At 38.8% G+C, this 19,303-nt stretch overlaps 1 protein-coding gene across 1 annotated transcript in view; it reads right to left on the reverse strand.

Moving 5' to 3' along the window:
• The window catches only part of LOC107681455 (growth/differentiation factor 11-like), a 58,357-nt gene extending 51,187 nt beyond the window's left edge, over window positions 1-7,170 (reverse strand). The window contains exon 1 of the mRNA XM_016477756.1: window positions 6,753-7,170. Coding sequence (XP_016333242.1) covers window positions 6,753-7,170 — 418 coding nt within the window. The remainder of the gene's footprint in view (window positions 1-6,752) is intronic.
• Between the last annotated feature and the right edge of the window lie 12,133 nt (window positions 7,171-19,303).

Below are 19,303 nucleotides of genomic sequence, written 5' to 3' on the forward strand. Positions count from 1 at the left end.
CCTATGCCTCCTCGCTCCTTCTTTGTTCGGCCCCTATCCCAGGAGATCGGAGAGCTGAAGTGGGGGAGGACATGGGACAGAGGACTGGTGTGTGTTGGGAAAATGGGGGATACAGACTGCAAGTGACACCCTCATTCAGAATGCTCCTGGGGGACAGGGCCAGGCACAAGACTGCTATCACATTTTAGGCAGCGCAGCCCCCCATGCTAAACAAAAGCATGTCCCGCATGCTCCCCATAATAATGAGGGTATTTAGATAGTGTACTAAATGTGTACTAAAAGTGTCTATTGTATACGATAACCAAGCACAATAATAATATATACACAAAAGTGCAGATATGAGATTGCTTATGATCATTCTCATGCATGCATTTAGGGATACATTGGAGCCACCAGAATCAAGAAACAGTGATTAAGGCGCAATCTTACTGTTGCACAAAACTAGAAACTATACCATATTAATTTTAAAAAATACCGGGAGAAAACTGGCTTAAATCAAATGTACTAGAGAAGTATAAACAATTTCTTGACAGATGGCTGATCCATAGGCTGCAAAATCTATGCAAATCCTGCAGATCTGTCACAAAAAAAATGGTAAGAACATTGATAGTTTCCCTAAACCTACTTAAAATGTTATGCAATAATACTTGTTTTAAAGATTTACCGTTACCTACCATACTGTCTTTTAACTTTTGGGTAAAGCTTAACCAAGTCTAGTCAATTTTAGTCTGTACAGTGCTTTTCACTATGACCATTACTATGTTGCAAATATGTTGCCATACAAAGATTCTGAAGTATTTAAAGTATTAGAATAATACTTTAGAATTAAACTTGACAAATAAAATAGGCACACACACACACACACACACACACACACACACCTTTTTTTTCAGTTCCCCTTTGGCTTACAGATCATTGTTGTGGCCTAATTTTAAATGGCAATCTGTCCAAATAAATAATTCATGAAATGAATTAATTTATATTCATGTTTGCTGACATTATTTTTCATTTTGGCACTGAAAATTAGATGACTGACAATGAAAAAGGGGGTATCTTCTGACCTCTGTGCTCCTCATTTTCTCTCTGTATATCCCATATGTGATGGTGCATATTTTGTTGATATTACTCAACAGATATGTTCAGCATTGTTGAATTACCCAAGCCACCCCCCACTTTTTTGTAATAATAGCTGTTATCATGTGGTTCTTCATAAACTGGACATATTAAATTGAATGATATGTCTTTAACTTAGCTTCCAAATTATTCCTGGGTATTCATGTTTTGAGGATGTATATTTGTAAATCTGTTTATATACCTCTTTATTATATATATATATTTACATATATCTATGCATGTCTGTGTCACTAACTGGATGAACAGAGCACATGGCATCTTTATATAATGCCTTGTCTTCTCTCTTCTTCAATTCTATTAATGCATTTTCATCACAGGGTGACATTTAGATTTTTCACTCAAAAAAATGAAATGAAATTTTGAAATGAAATACAAGTTTCTGTGACTGTGGAAAGTGCATTATTTAATGAGGCAAGCTTGTTCAGTTTATGATTGGTTGTTTGTTGCTAAACAACTGGCCGTTACATTCTAACACATCATTCAAACTGTAAAGCTCTAGCACCACAATAGAGTGCAACAGTGCCCATCCTCTTTTTCAGTGGCCTTAGCTCTGGAAGTATTTTTCCAATTCATTTTTCCCATAAGGTTTTTAAAAACGTCTTTGTTTAAGAGTTACACGCCATGAACCAAATCAATCAGAGATGATTGACAACATTACAAACTTTGATTTGGAACAAAAAAGTATTTAAATGAGGAAATGTAATGAGGGAAATAACTACAATTTTTATGAAACATTGCGAAATACATACTATAAACTGAAAACAAGAAAAATATTAAACTATTGATTTAAAGATACAAGAAAAATATTAAACTATTGATTTAAAGATTGAAACAATATATTTTGTGTTTATTACAAAATATACATATTATGCATATAGAAATATTTAAGAGTCTAGGGAATGTTTGGGAGCCTAGGGAAACTGACTCTACGTAATTTGCAATGCTTAATGGGAGTGAGGGAGTGAAACTGCTTTACTGCAGCATTATGTGTACTTAATATTATTATTAATAATATAATATTATATTATATCTTAATATTATATGTGTTCCTGTGGCTCAGTGGTAGAGCATTGTGTTAGCAGTGCAAAAGGTTGTGGGTTCAATTCCCAGGGAGCACACATACTGGTAAAAAAAATGTATAGCCTGAATGCACTGTAAGTCGCTTTGGATAAAAACGTCTGCTAAATGCATAAATTATTTAATTGTTATTTATTTATTAATATCTTCCTGAGTAATCTGGGCTCATAATGGCTGATAAGGGTAAGGTACCTGTTTTTTTGCACTTGATTACATTACTATTTTATATTAATTGGCCTAATGACTTAATTCATCCATGTTTGTAGTCAGTAGTTTTACTCTGTTCAATCTTTTCATTCTAACAGTTTCTTCCCCTTGTCAATCACTGGTCTACCTGGAGTAGTCACTCACTCTATCAGTGAGAGGTAACATGTTTTGCTTTATAAACCATGATCTTGATCCAAGATCTTGGTTTCTTTAAAAAAAAAAAAAGACTGAGTGACAGACACAGTGTGGGAAAATTCCAAAGTAGATTTCAGATACAGCTTCATTTTTTAAATGTAATATTATCTGCATATTGATACACTTTCCTGCAAAGTCTTGCAATTCATGGATACTCTTTGGTGGACTATGATTGCTGGCTGCAAATTACCAGGCAAACATGTTCTTCTCCTCAACAATCCCAAAGAAACAGAAATGTATAATGAAATATACAGCAAAAGCATTTCTTCAAATGTCAGCATAATAAAACCTCAGTTTCATCATCATGAAATTATTGACCGTGTTCATGCGCAACATGTTCTGTGTGCAACATTTATATATTGCCACTGAATGTAGTTTGACTGAGGGGAAGAATAGATACAGTAAGAGACTGAACTGAGATTATACTCATAACAGTACATATATAACTCCAGAGAGATCCTTACAAAGCAGTCATTAAATATTTTCAGGTTAAGGTTTTCACTTATATTTACATGTTTGAGATAAAGAATTATATTTACATGTTTGAGATGCAATTTTATTTGTTACATGTTGATGACTTCAGTAGGCCTACCTGCTTATTTGGGTCTGGAATTGCTCCAGAATGGGAGGAGAAGCATTGAACCGTGGGAAGAGGAAAGAGAACGAGAGAGAGAAAGAAAGAAAGAGACGCATTCTTGAGAGAGCAGTGAAATTGTACCCAGGGTATAGTGGACTTCAGTTCCATTGAAAGTTTATTAGCCAAAAAATGGACTACATGAAGTGTTATTTCTACAACACTTCTGTTCTTTAATTAGTTCACTTTTTATTTCATGGTGACAAAACATGTTGAGTTTGCTTTCCTCCTTTATTTTATTCCTCTTTCACTCTCTCAGATGAACAGGAAAGTATGAGAGTAGTCTAAGACGCAGGTGTTCACACAGTGAATTAATACTAAAAACTTCCCACACACACTTCCCATTGATCAGTGGATGGTTGGACAACCGTCTTGTCTTTTTAGCATTCTCTCTTCTAATGTTTATGGTTCCTGCACCTTCAGGAAATTACCCTTTTATAGGGTCAACACAATAAAAGACCTTTGGTTTTTTTTCTAGTTGGGAGTGGTTAGTGGGTTGGTGTTTGTGAATGTGTGTATATGTGTGTATGTGACTTTTTGTGAGAGAGAGAAAGAGACATTTTAGGTGGGGGAGGCAGTGCTTGTAGTGTTGTTTAATCTCCTACCCGTCCTGTTTGACATTTTAGGTGGGGGTAGTAGTGTTTAATCTACTAGCTATCTTTTGCGGCCAAAGAAAAAGACCTGAAGAGGTTAATTGGCTCCTCATCCAATATATGGATGCACATTGCTGTGAACTCTCTGACCCTTCTTGTCAATAGGAGGCCTTTTCCTCTCTGACTTGATGAATGTGTGTTTCTATGGGAGTGCACTGCAGAGTACAATTTTTGGGGAACAAAAAGAGAAGTTATGGCAAATTATATATCTCAGATAATTCAACCTCTCATAACAATGAGAGCCCTACATTTTTTATTTCTACTGTCTTCTAGCATTTAGCACAGTTTGCTGGTTAAGTTAAACAAGTCAGTAGGGAGGTGGGTCATTGTGTGGGAGGGAGGTGAGGGTGTAAGCTGACAAATTACTGACAAAAAACAAAAACCACAGGCTGTTATGAAAGCACGTTGACAAGGGAGGAAGGTCTGGTCTAAATATATAGACTGGTGACAAATGAGTTCTAATGGTTGATTTTCTACTCTAGCATGTACACATACACAGCCAAATTCAGAACAGAGGCAGAACAAAACATACCAGTGCAACATCTAAACATAATATCCACCTTTAAATCTAACACCCAAAATATAAGCTGGTAACAGTGGGAAAATACTTCAAGACACTTTCCATTCCATTGCCATTCCGTGCTAGAGCAGCAATGTGTTAAGTAATGTATTTTACAATATTGTGTACATTTGATCTTTATTTGGGCTATTTTATTAGTCAGCTACTAGTAATGTGCATAATGTACATAAAGGGGTATAAGGAGAGAAATACTTATTTTTTTGGTGAAAAAGAGAGTTTTGTTTTTGTGGGATTACATTTAATGTCACAAGCATTTGCTTTTATTAGTCATAACTGACTGCTTGTGTGATAAAGAACGAGAATGGGAGACGATCATGGATGCAGTGATGGGAGAAGGAAGCTGAAGAAACAAGGATTACTGAAAATAATTAAAAAAAATTAAAAAGTAAAGATAAAATAAATGAAAACTGCAAAGAAACAACGTTGTAAAAATCTTGGAACAATAGAGTAATGGTTTAATTTTTATTGTAATAAATTTAACCTTTAAAATGGATATTATATATAACGTAAAACAAGTATTTTTCATTGGCATTTTTTATTGATACAAGTTCATTATTTGAAGTGATTAAAATAATTGAAAGACATTTTAGAAATTCTACTCCTTTTATGTCAAGTTGAAAGGAATTTAAAAGACTATCTAGTAGTTCCAATTGAATTTTACTTGAATTAATCAGTAGCTTAAATAGAATAGAGTAAAATGAGAGCCCACTGAATAAACTCAAACGAGTATTTGAAAAGGGATGTATCACAAAAAGAACATAAATGTGACTAATTACATTAAACTTCTCTACCATCTTGAAATGTTTAAGGTTAAATATCAAATAAATAAATAAATAGTTGCTGTTTAATACATGAGTAAATGCACTCGTTGAACCGTGATGGTCAAAATGACTTATAATTAATTTTTTCATGCTGTTCTCATACTGCACTGCTACAACAACAATCTACAACAACAAAAAAGCTATTTTTAAAAGCAATCCATGAGCTTTGCAGCCGTTAAATGATCATTTATGTGATTCGTCCCTTGAATGTAAAGCGCGTTCATTATGCCAGCGGGAACGTGGGCTGTGTGACAATCAACGCAGAGGTTAGTTAGGGGAACACAAACCTATCTTTGTTCACTCTGGTCAGGAAAAAAAACGGATTATTTGCTCGGCTTTTCATCTGCCTTGTGCGGAATACATTATGTGTGTAAATGTTGTTGAACCCCGGCTATTCTCAGCGAAAAGGTCACACACTCCCCTCGACCCAACCCCTTCCATGGGCTTTGTATCCACACTCAAGTGAAAAAACGTCCTATGCCTATAAACTTCACATTTAAAGGCAAGTGCAGTCGTAAGGCACTGTTGCTGTGGGGAAACAATAGTGTTTTTGGACACGTTTTCTAGCAGAGACTAACGGCAACAGAGCCTGCTTGTGCAAGACGGTTCTTTGGCAACTGCTTTAATGCTCATCATTTATAATACCACTCTCTATTAATCATCTGAAATACTGTTCGTTTTTTTTTTTTTACATAATATAATGTACTCGGAAGCTACATTGAGCGCATCTGCTTTTTTTATTTTTTATTTATTTGTTTACTTTTTTTACATTGTCCTTATTCATTTATTACACGTAAACGGGCATGGGCGCAACCAAGTGAAGGCAGCTTTTAAATTCTAAATGGTTAGTGGTAGCTCATACGTTTTTTATTGTAGACTAATAAATGTGTGTGTGTGTGTGTGTGTGCGTGCGTGCGTGTGTGTGTGTGTGTGTGTGTGTGTGTACCTACTTAACCATATTTTGTGGACAAATTTGCACCCAAAAGTGAGCTAAACCTGACAAAATCTCCAAAAACCTCCCTTTGGGGACGTCCTCATTTGTAAAACTGGTATTTAAATAAAGTAAACAACGTTTTTTTTTAATTGTAAAAATGCAGAAAGTTTCCTGTGAGGGGTAGGTTTAGGTGTAGGGCGATAGAAAATACAGTTTGTACAGTATAAAAACCATTACGCCTATGGAATGTACCCATTTAGATAGCTAAGTAAACGTGTGTGTGTGTGTGTGTGTGTGTGTGTAGCATTAAAATGCTGACATTTATGATCAACCTTATGCAATTGTCACTATACCAAATCTAGTAATAGGCCTACATAAACGGTCATTTGCCACTAAACATTTAATAGATGTGTAACTGCTTTTAGAGGGTGCAAGGAACATCTAAAGTGTTTTAGACCATTAGCTTAAGCATAACTTATTAAACAACTAAACAAATGTGAAAAGTGTTGTAACTCACGCTCTGAGGCCATGGTGATGACGGACTCGGTAGTGGCGTGATACTCATCGGCGTCCATGAAATCCTCTAGGGAGGATGCGTCCCCCTGGAAGTCGTGATGGTCCAGAAGCTGCTGCAGCGGAGGTGCTTTGGGAAGAAGCTGATTAACCACCTCTCTGCTGATGTTGGGCGCTTGTTTTAACCGCAGTTTGCTAAGGATTTGGGATTTGATTGTTTCCAGCCGTAAGACTTTACTCTGTTCTCTCCAAACGCACGCGGAACACTCAGGAGAGTCCATATCCTCCAGATCAAAGAGAGAGACTCCAGCATCCGAGGACATCTCACTCAGTGGAGCCTGAAAGAGGTCCGGCTCATCGCTCCCGGACAGTCCCAAAGAAATAAGAATCGTTAAGCACAATAAAAAGTTAAACCTTGTCATGATGTTAAATGGTCAGTACCAAAGGTTTAACTATTGGCTTTGCAAGATACCGTGGTTCTTATCTTGATAATATTTATTCGAGCAACGAATTATCTAAAAAAAAAAAGAAATTAAGACGTTTTAGCAGAATATATATTCCATTTTAAACGGACAAAGCGACGGGAATAATCGAATTATTTTAAAGTACGTTCCTTTTTGCATTTCAGTTTGTGTTTTCAAGTCCTTTTATCAACTGCTTCACTGTCGGAAAATACTTTAGCATGTCTTTTTCATCTGTACAAATGCGTCTATAAAGCCCCCTTTATATATCACTGCTGCCTAGTGGCGTAATCCGTCTCTATTGGCTAACATTTCAACAAAAGGCTCACAGGTTTGTCACTAAATCTAGAGAGAGAGAGAGAGAGATTTTATTGTTTATATTCTGACACCGCACCACAAAATGTAAATTTAGCTATAGAGGACGTAACTTTTCATTGCATATTGTATAGTTTATAGGCTGCTTTAGCTCTAATGTAATCAATAGTTACCTCATGCAAGAGCGCTATTTGCCGGTTAGATTCTTGTTTTCAGTAGATATAGGCATCACTTTCTCTGAAATTACTATGTAAATAAATGTCTAAGCATTTCTTTAGTACGTTGCCTTTTTTTAATTGGTCATAAATACGATCACCTACTTTTACAAGGATTTTTCCTATGCTCGCCTAAATATGAGAGAGCATACTAATATCAAGCTTTAAATTGGAAACAGTGCGAACTAATCGGCTTTTGGACAAATCATCGTTTGATTTGGGAACATAGACGTTTGCCGAAGGCTTTAGACCAAGCAGAATCCTCTGCCTGCTGGTCACTTGCGTTGGCTTTGCAGCTAGCAGTACTCAAGCAAGCAGATACCCATTTTCACCGCCCGCGTTTTGACAACAAATAACTTTGGGTAAACGCACAGAACTTGACTATTATTCAAGAGCTAAATAGACAGCCATGCATTAGCGCGACTATCCGCTTATTAAGTATGTCACGCGTACTGGGTCCAAACGCTCTATCACACGCCAGAAGCAAACAACAGTGCTAATACTTTTTTTACATATATATTTTTTTCCTCTTACTGTTTTACATTACTGTAGTCTAGAATAACTCTTCTTCTGAGCTAGGGGTTTCCTCTTAAAACTCTAATAAATTACTATCCGTACTGATCCTGTTTTTCTTTAGTTGCATTACATTTTTGTTATTTTGCACCTGCATTAAGGAGTAGGCTACTAAATGAGTAATTTTATGGTTTATCTTTGTGCGCCCTCTGGAGGGGAAAACCCAGAATTGGAGCGTTGCTTTACTTTCTGTGCAAAGTATCATTTGTTTAAACTGCTTAATATGTCTCTGCGGTTCTTCCCACGGCTGTGCAGAGCACTGATGTCTGAGAGCGTCTAAAGAACGATCTTTATTACATTGTCCTTATTCATTTATTACACGTAAACGGGCATGGGCGCAACCAAGTGAAGGCAGCTTTTAGATTCTAAATGGTTAGTGTTAGCTCTTACGTTTTTTATTGTAGGCTAATAAATATATATATGTGTGTGTGTGTGTGTGTGTGCGTGTGTGTGTGTGTGTGTGTGTGTGTGTATTTTTTTCAGCAGGGATACCAAATCTAGTAATAGGCCTACATAAACGGTCATTTGCCACTAAACATTTAATAGATGTGTAACTGCTTTTAAAGGGTGCAAGGAACATCTAAAGTGTTTTAGACCATTAGCTTAAGCATAACGTATTAAACAACTAAACTAATGTGAAAAGTGTTGTAACTCACGCTCTGAGGCCATGGTGATGACGGACTCGGTAGTGGCGTGATACTCATCGGCGTCCATGAAATCCTCTAGGGAGGATGCGTCCCCCTGGAAGTCGTGATGGTCCAGAAGCTGCTGCAGCGGAGGTGCTTTGGGAAGAAGCTTATTAACCACCTCTCTGCTGATGTTGGGCACTTGTTTTAAGCACAGTTTGCTAAGGATTTGTGATTTGATTGTTTCCGGCCGTAAGACTTTATTCTGTTCTCTCAAAACGCACGCGGAACACTCAGGAGAGTCCACATCCTTCAGATCAAAGAGAGAGACTCCAGCATCCGAGGACATCTCACTCAGTGGAGCCTGAAAGAGGTCTGGCTCATTGCTCCCGGACAGTCCCAAAGAAATAAGAACCGTTAAGCACAATAAAAAGTTATACCTTGTCATGATGTTATTAAATGGTCAGTACCAAAGGTTTTCCTCTTGGCTTTGCAAGATACCGTGCGTGGTTCTTATGTTGATAATACTTATTCGAGCAACGAATTATCTAAAAAATAAATTAAGACGTTTTAGCAAAATATATATTCCATTTTAAACGGACAAAGCGACGGGAATAATCGAATTATTTTAAAGTACGTTCCTTTTTGCATTTCAGTTTCTGTTTTCAAGTCCTTTTATCAGCTATCTGCTTCACTGTCGGAAAATGCTTTAGCATGTCTTTTTCATCTGTACAAATGCGTCTATAAAGCTTTATATATCACTGCTGCCTAGTGGCGTAATCCGTCTCTATTGGCTAACATTTCAACAAAAGGCTCACAGGTTTGTCACTAAACTTTTTTTAATTGGTCATAAATACGATTACCTACTTTTACAAGTATTTTTCCTATGCTCACCTAAATATGAGAGAGCATATGAATATCAAGCTTTAAATTGGAAACAGTGAGAACTAATCGGCTTTTGGACAAATCATCGTTTGATTTGGGAACATAGACGTTTGCCGAAGGCTTTAAGACCAAGCAGAATCCTCTGCCTGCCGGTCACTTGAGTTGGCTTTGCAGCTAGCAGGACTCAAGCAAGCAGATACCCCTTTTCACCGCCCGCGTTTTGACAACAAATAACTTTGGGTAAACGCACAGAACTTGATTATATTCAAGAGCTAAATAGCCAGCTATGCATTAGCGCGACTATCCGCCTGTTATGTCACGCGTACTGGGTCCAAACGCTCTATCACACGCCAGAAGCAAACAACAGTGCTAATACTTTTTTTACATACAATGTTTTTCCTCTTACTGTTTTACATTAATGTAGTCTCTAGAGTAACTCTTCTTCTGAGCTAGGGGTTTCCTCTTAAAACGCTAATACATTACTATCCGTACTGATCCTGTTTTTCTTTAGTTGCATTACATTTTTGTTATTTTGCACCTGCGTTAAGGAGTACTAAATTAATCATTTTATGGTTTATCTTTGTGCGCCCTCTGGAGGGGACGACCCAGAATTGGAGCGTTACTTTACTTTCTGTGCAAAGCATCATTTGTTTAAACTGCTTAATAAGACATGTCTCTGCAGTTCTTCCCACGGCTGTGCAGAGCACTGATGTCTGAGAGTGTCTAAAGAGCAATCTTTATTAAACTAAAGAAATCTTTATTGAACTGAGAAATTTAAATCATGCAGATCTGGTGTCAGGAGCAGTATCCACACCCAGTGAAAAACATTTTATGTTTTGTCTAGCTGTTTTGTGGATCAAAAGGACAAAGCTTGGCTTGGGTGAGTGCCCGACTGTATGCTGTCAATAGGGAGAGCAGTATCCTGTATAGAATATACTGTATACTGTCAATGGGAACAGTAGAATCCTATATAGAATATACAGAGGAGCTTGATTTTGTATACTGTCAAAGAACAGTATATAAACTAGACTCACCAACCAACCAAGCATCCCTCCTACAAATTTTGAAACTAATGAAATATACATTTGGAAATAATTGTGTAGACATACAAAGCTTTATCGCTCCCTCCCAGGCTGTAAACTAATTTATAGCATGATGTAACTTGGGGTCCAGTATAAATAAATCTAAACCTGGTCAAACACCTATGGATTGAATTGTATTCTGTTTTATTTCGGAAAAGAATAAATAGCACAATATTAACTGTATGTGTTTAAAGGTATAGCACTGTTGTTACTGTCACGCCCATGGACTGTTTTGTGTTTGTTTTCCTCCCCCACATGCTCCATGTTTTCCCTGTGACCTAGTTTCTCCCTCGTATTAATCGTATTCATCGATTCCAGGTGTTTCTTGTTAATTTCCTTGTTTAGTTCCTAGCATTTAAGCCTGGTGTTTTCCTCTGTCCTGGGTCTAGTGTTATACGTCTATTCCACTGCTACGTGTGTGTGTATCTCTTGTTAATTAAAGATTGTTCTTTGACTATCTTTAATTAACAAATGTCTCAGCGTAAATGTCTCCGTGTCTCCTCGCTGAGTGGGAGTGGGAATCAAATCACAGCACAGTCGGACAAATACAACATTTAGAGCAAACGGAAATTGGAATTGGGAATAACTCAATACAAACTATTAACTCATAATTGTAACAAAACTCAAAGGGTAGACAGCACGACAACCAAACGAGCGCTATCAGAGAAGGGAAAAAAAACATGCGCTTTCGTCTTGCATCATTTCCGAGTCCTTATAGTAGGCCGAGGGTGTCTGGTTCTGAAAGTGGAATTGTCATCATGTTGACAATGAAGATCAACCGGGCTGACGTCCGATCACATGCCCTGAAAGTTGTAACAATCAACACCACAAGGTAGATGGAAAAATAAAACATCTCACAACCTTGTTATACTTATTTGAAGATGTCTAAAATGTGTATCCTCTTATCTCTGGAGGACAGTTTAAAAACTGATTATTTGCAGATGTGAATTGTGTTGAATGAATGCGAGACCACCTACACTGACTTAAACTACATTGACTTAAACAAAAAAAGAAATGTCCCTGAACTATAAACAATTATTGCACATGCACCTGTGGAACAGTCCTTAAGATACTAACAGTTTACAGGCAGTAGACAATAAAGGTCACAGTTACAATAACAGCATATTAAAGAGACCTTTCTACTGACTCTGAATGACACCTGAAAAGTTCTGAAAAAAACAATCCTCAGAGTTTGGAAACATTGTCAGAACAGAAGGAAGCAAGTTTTCTTCCAGGACAACCTTGTATGTGGCTTGATTCATACGCGCTTCACAAAGACGAATGTGCATGATTTCAGCCTTGCTGTAGGACCCCCAGATCATCACTGATCCTCCACCAAACTTCACAGTGGGTGCAAGACACTGTGGCTTTTAGACCTCTCCAGGTCTCCGTCCAAACATTAGATGAGGCAAAGCTGAAAATTGGACTCATCAGAGAAGGTCCAATCCTTATGGTCTTTTGCACACCTCAGCCTCGCTCTTCTTTGTTTCTCATTCTTTTTTCTAGCTTTGCATGACCTTAGCCCTGCCCCTTGGAACCAGTTTCAAACTGTTCTTGCCATGCACTTCACCCCAGCTGCCATTTGCCATTATTTTCATAGGTCACTTGATGTCATTCTATGGTTGTTGAGTGACATCCAAATGAGTTGGTGGCCATCCTGGCCAGTGGAGAGTAATTTTCGCCCTCTGCCGGTCTGTAGCTTTGTTTTGTCCAATGTTTGCAGCTTGACCTTGACCTCCCATCAAAGCTCCTGACACTAACTATGAGTGGGCATTTGCTGCAGAGGCTGTTGGTGTATACTGCATTGTGTTTCCAATTAGCCCTTGTATCTGTACATATATGTGACAGTGGGTTAAAATGTAAATTACATGTTTCTATTTTCAAATTTGCCAGAATACTGGTCCTTTTACAGCCAAAACCACTACATGCAGTACATTTTGATATCATAAAAACAAATAATATAGAAGGAAATACAAAAGTATTGTTTTTGAATATTCCATACTATTGTGTTTTCTACAACCTCTCTAGCTCTCACTGAGTGATACCTCAGATGAGGCATCATCTCTTGGAGCCTCAAGAAATCCTCTTCTAGCTTCCTCGAACTGGAGCACACGACAAAGTCTAATTTTTTAGAGGTGGAAGGCAGAGAGACCCCATCTGGTGAACACTGCTGCATCAGTAAAATGTGGCAACATACATCTGCCAGCAGTGTGGGTGCAATCCAGCTGCTGTCTGGTGTTGTGACTGTCTACAACGCCCCTTCTTCTGTCCTGAATATGTTGTCAGCATGCACACTAGACATGTTCTCCACAACCAAGATGCCATGAGTGCTGGATTCTACCAGCCATAGCCTCCAACATTTGTTGTGGATAAGGGTCTTTACCATTTTGGTAAGTTCTGGTTTGTGAGTGTACAACATATCATTCTGTGAATCGTAAAACCTCATAAGCTTTACTATTTAAATGATATCTTATTGTCTGTAGCTGTTGCAGAAAAGGTTGTATTTTCTTTTAAGTATTTCAGTCATTTATTTTGTGAAAAGGTATTTAGTTCACAAATGGTGTGTAATGTATTATGAATGTTCATTTGGAAATTGTATTTGAGTATTATAAATACTGGGTAATAGTGACACCTGCAGGTGAAATATGTGTAACGTTAGTTGAATTTGTCACGTGATCTAGCCATGTGAGTATCAGATCCACAAAGAAATGCACAAATGCTAAGAGCTGATCGATTGTAAGATTATTTGTTAGAAGGAATGCCTACATAAATGTCCTCTAATGTCTCCTGGATTTCTGATTAGAAGGCGCACACGGTATGTTGTTTATTCTTTGGATTTCATCTGTTAATTTGCAAAGTTAATGTACTGTGTGTATTGATATTGGTTCAGTAAGAAGCAGACTTGGTTAAACTGCGGTAAAAACAGAAACACACTCACAGGTTATGTATCTGAAGGTAATTTTATTTGTTTCAGTTTTTCACGGTGTCATGATGTAAAGATGTCAAGATGTTGATATCCAAAGGGTGTCACGATGTTCAAGTGCTGTCGAAATAGGATCAAGATGCCGATACTTACACTCTTTGAAAAGAAGACATGAAACGTTAAGACATCAGTTGAGGCGTAATTCTTTTAATCAGAAGAAAACCTTCAGGGGCCGTTACAGTGAAAAACGTGTAATTACACCCCTGGAAGAGTGAGTCGTTTGAAGCACTTGAAAAAAAGGTTAGAGAAAAATCCGAAGTATAGAGAGGACTATGAGAGATTTATGGACAGTGTTTTTAGAGACGGTGATGCTGAAGAAGCAGAAGTCACATCAAAGGAAGGAAATGTGTGGTACATTCCGCACCATGGGGTGTACCATCCCAGGAAGCCTGAAAAAATAAGAGTGGTATTTGACTGCTCAGCCAAATTTGAAGGCACGTCTCTAAACAACCACTTACTCACTGGACCAGACTTAATGAATGCTCTGACTGGAGTGTTATGTAGATTTCGTGAGCATCAGAATGCAATTGTTTGCGACGTAGAGAAGATGTTCCACCGTTTTCACGTTAGTCCAGATGATCGTGATTTCCTGAGATTCCTATGGTGGGAAAATGGGAACACTGGAAAGGAACCCAAGGAATATCGCATGTGAGTGCATATTTTTGGAGCGTCGTCCTCTCCGGGTTGTGCCAGCTATAGCATGAAATATCTTGCCCACAAATATGAAAAAGACTATCCACTGGCTGCGAGCTTCATTCGCAAAAGTTTCTATGTGGACGATGGACTGGTTAGCGTCAATTCAGTTGAGAAGGCCAACAAGTTAGTCAAGGAAGCGCAAGAAATCTTAGCTAAAGGAAAACTGTGTCCAATAGCAGCAAAGTCTTGAGTGCAATCCCAGAGAGCGAACGTGCAAGTCTAGTTAAGTATGTAGATCTGAACTACAATGAACTTCCAACACAAAGTGTTCTGGGAGTAAAGTGGAACATAGAAACTGATGCATTCTCGTTCAAAGTTGATCTCACTGAAAGACCAGCCACTCGTCGTGGAATTCTGTCAGTGGTTGCAAGTGTGTATGACCCATTAGGTTTTCTCGCTCCCTATATCTTGACTGGGAAAAGAGTGCTCCAAGAGATGTGCAAACGAGGGGTGGGATGGGATGAACCTCTTCCCTCTGATCTGAAGCCGAAGTGGGACGCATGGCTCCATGACTTGAAGAATCTCCAAGGGGTTCAAACACCAAGATGCTTCATTCCTGAGAACATGGGCAAAATCCAGAAAATAGAGCTGCATCATTTTTCAGATGCCAGCAGTGATGGTTATGGGCAGTGCTCGTACATCAGGATTGTTGCTGATGAACAAGTGCATTGCACGCTGGTCATGGGTAAGGCCAGAGTGGCCCCTACGAAGGTTTTCAGCATACCCCGCCTTGAGCTGACAGCAGCTACAGTTTCTGCTGCAGTAAGTCATGTTCTAAGAGAAAGTCAGAATCCTGCAGACTGTGCATCTAGGGGTCTCAAGGTGGCAGATCTGATGGACTCAAGTTGGCTGGTGGGTCCTAATTTTTTGTGGGAATGAGAGATTATTACTCATGAAAAATCTCCAGAGCTTCTTGTAGGTGACCCTGAAGTAAAGGTCCTAAGAACAGATGCCTGCATAAAAGACTGTTTTCTTGAAAGACTGTCAAGATTCTCGGATTGGAATACAGCTCTCAATACCATCGCTAGGATCAAAAGACTTGTGAGCAGAGACAGGTCAATGTTCATTAGTGTAGAAGAGAGAGAGAAAGCAGCTCATGTGCTCATCAAGGCAGCTCAAAGAGAAGCATTCGAAGAAGAATTAAAATGGCTCAGTCGAAACCCGGCTAAGCTACCAAAGAATAACAAGTTATACCAACTTGATCCTATCATCCAGAATGAACTGCTCAGGGTTGGAGGACGGTTAAGAAAGTCTAATGCAGCATTTGAGTTGAAACATCCAATAATTCTTCCTAAGGAAGGTGTTGTCACACAATTAATACTTGACCATTGTCACAAGAAAACTCAACATCAAGGTCGAGGTCAAACATTGAACGAACTCAGAGCCAGTGGCTATTGGATATTAGGTGCGAGCAAGGTAGTGGCCAAGTACATCAACAATTGTGTTACTTGCAGGAAGCTGCGCAGACCAGCTGAAGAGCAACGTATGGCTGATCTTCCAGCTGACAGGGTAGAAACTTCACCCCCATTCTCATACTCAGGAATTGACTGTTTTGGTCCCTTCTATACGAAACAAGGTCGGAAGGAATTCAAGAGGTATGGTCTGTTGTTTACGTGCTTGAGCTCCAGGGCTGTACATTTAGAAATGTTAGAGGATCTCACGACCGATGCATTTCTGAATGCTTTAAGATGTTTCATAGCAATCAGAGGAGCCGTGCGACAGATCAGATGCGACCAGGGCACGAATTTTGTGGGGGCGAAGAATGAGCTAGAGAAAGGTTTGAAGGATCTAGACCAAGAGAGGATCTCTACCTATCTTGCAAGCAAACAATGTGACTTCCTTATGAATGTTCCTGAAGCAAGCCACATGGGAGGCGTGTGGGAACGCCAAATTAGGACAGTTAGGAGTGTAATGAACGCTGTTCTGGCACAAGCTAAAGGAAGACTGGATGACACCTCTTTAAGAACATTTTTCTATGAGGCAATGTCAATTGTAAATAGTCGTCCGCTTACCACTGACACAATAAATGACCCAAAGAGTGTTATGCCTTTGACGCCTAATCATCTGCTCACGATGAAGACCTCAATGCCTCTTCCTCCTCCTGGCAAATTTGTCCGTGAAGATCTGTATGCTAGGAAAAGGTGGAGGAGAGTGCAGTATTTGTCTGAACAGTTTTGGAGCAGATGGCGCAAAGAATATCTGTCCAACGTAAGCCTCAGACAACAGTGGCATACGCCTAGAAGAAATGTTCACGTCGGAGATGTAGTAATCGTCAAAGAGGACAATATTCCCAGAAATGAATGGAAGCTAGCTAGAGTCGTTGAGACAAGTGCAGATGATGATGGTTTAGTGCGGAAAGCTAAACTCCAAATGGGTCAAAGTAATTTGGGATAGAAAGGTGAACGCTTGACGCAAACATCTTTCCTTGAGCGTCCAGTTCAAAAATTGGTGATAATAGTTGAGAACAATTCCTAAACAATGACTGAATGATGCAAAATAGATATCTCACCATCTAAATAAGAGTTGGTCAAGAGGAATCAAATAAAATGTAAATAATTCTTGTTACAAAGATATTGAAAGGAGTTCAAAGGTTAAGTGTCAGCTTATAGAAAAATTACCAGATTTATTTGATTCTGATCAGAACACAAATCTTTGTAATTTTGGTGGCAGTGTAGCTGTCGCAGAAAAGGTTGTATTTTCTTTTAAGTATTTCAGTCATTTATTTTGTGAAAAGGTATTTAGTTCACAAATGGTGTGTAATGTATTATGAATGTTCATTTGGAAATTGTATTTGAGTATTATAAATACTGGGTAATAGTGACACCTGCAGGTGAAATATGTGTAACGTTAGTTGAATTTGTCACGTGATCTAGCCATGTGAGTATCAGATCCACAAAGAAATGCACAAATGCTAAGAGCTGATCGATTGTAAGATTATTTGTTAGAAGGAATGCCTACATAAATGTCCTCTAATGTCTCCTGGATTTCTGATTAGAAGGCGCACACGGTATGTTGTTTATTCTTTGGATTTCATCTGTTAATTTGCAAAGTTAATGTACTGTGTGTATTGATATTGGTTCAGTAAGAAGCAGACTTGGTTAAACTGCGGTAAAAACAGAAACACACTCACAGGTTATGTATCTGAAGGTAATTTTATTTGTTTCAGTTTTTCACGGTGTCATGATGTAAAGATGTCAAGATGTTGATATCCAAAGGGTGTCACGATGTTCAGGTGATGTCGAAATAGGATCAAGATGCCGATACTTATACTCTTTGAAAAGAAGACATTAAATGTTAAGACATCAGTTGAGGCGTGATTCTTTTAATCAGAAGAAAACCTTCAGGGGCCGTTACATTGTCTCTTATTGTTTGATCTCCAAATCTATGTGGATACTCCATGTTAGTCAACTTTTTGAGCATCTCTTGTATACTTTTTCAGCAATGTACTTCATTACCATTGAGACATTGCAATGTCATATTACTCAGTGAATTCAAATGATCTTAATTGACATGTATGATTTTCTTCAGTGCGGCCTGTACCTGTGGAAATTCCTGTCAAAATCTGTGGTTGTTCACTAGAGTCATTGAGGATCAGCCCTCGGAAGACTGTTGCTGTGATCACAATGAATGGTAAGGATGTGAAGATAAATATCTGTCCATACTCAACTCCCACAAGTTTGGCACAAATCTTTATGTAAAAAAAAAATCTACACATGACTTTTGAGTAATGTTTAAAAAGTATACAAAATAAAAATGTAAAAATTGTACAAATAATCCAAACCCTGATTAATCAGCTAAGATTTACATTAGTGGATGCATTTTTGATTTTTCCAGTACGATATGATCTAAGCATGTCTGAGCTGAGAGGCATGCCAAGCTACTTGGGCTGCTGGAGTGGTCGACCGAAATCAAAGTGACTACTGGCCTGCTGTCACACCCACTTGTTGGCTGATACAGAAATTATCAGGCAAGCAGAATTTAATGGAAACCAAGAAACAAACAGCAATAATCCACACCAAGAGAACATCCACGTAGCAACATTAACAAGACAACAAACAAAAAAAAAACACAGGGCTTAAATAGACCGAGCAAACAAAGGATCTAATGGGTTAATTAACAAGACACGGTGAATGGGGTCAATCAATTAAACACATAGGGAAAGTAGGTCAAACAAGCAGAGAGCAACCAAATATAATGAAAACAAGGACAGAACCGAACATAAAATAGTCCTATATAGTCCAATCAGTGAGGGAGGGTGGTAACAACAGGTTACCAGGGTGGTGCAGGCAGGGAAGCCTCCAGGGTGGCGCTATTTGCATGGCGTGCCAGGGTGGCATTGGAGGCTCAGGAAGCCTGGGAGGTGCTGGGAGGCTGGGAAACCTCTAGGGCAGTGCTCCTTGCATGGAGCGCCCGGAAGGAGCTGGTAGCTCAGGGAACCGGGGAGGTGCAGGAATGGGCATCTTGGAGAAAGCCTCTATGGCTTTGGCTGGAAGAGTGGGAGGCTCTGAGACAGCCTCCATGGTCATGTCGCAGGAGACAGGAGCATAAGAAAAGGGAACGGTCCCTGTGGCCATGACGAGGCTAGTGATGGCCATAGTGATGCCACAAGGGAGCAGGGTGAACTTGAGATCCAATCAGCCTCCGTGGCCGAGACGAGGATCTTAAAAGCACAGGAGATACTGACGGCCTCCTCGGCTGAGATTCAGATACTGGGAACAT

Source organism: Sinocyclocheilus anshuiensis, unplaced genomic scaffold (genome assembly GCF_001515605.1).
Source record: "Sinocyclocheilus anshuiensis isolate Anshui unplaced genomic scaffold, SAMN03320099.WGS_v1.1 scaffold2374, whole genome shotgun sequence".
NCBI lineage: Eukaryota > Metazoa > Chordata > Actinopteri > Cypriniformes > Cyprinidae > Sinocyclocheilus > Sinocyclocheilus anshuiensis.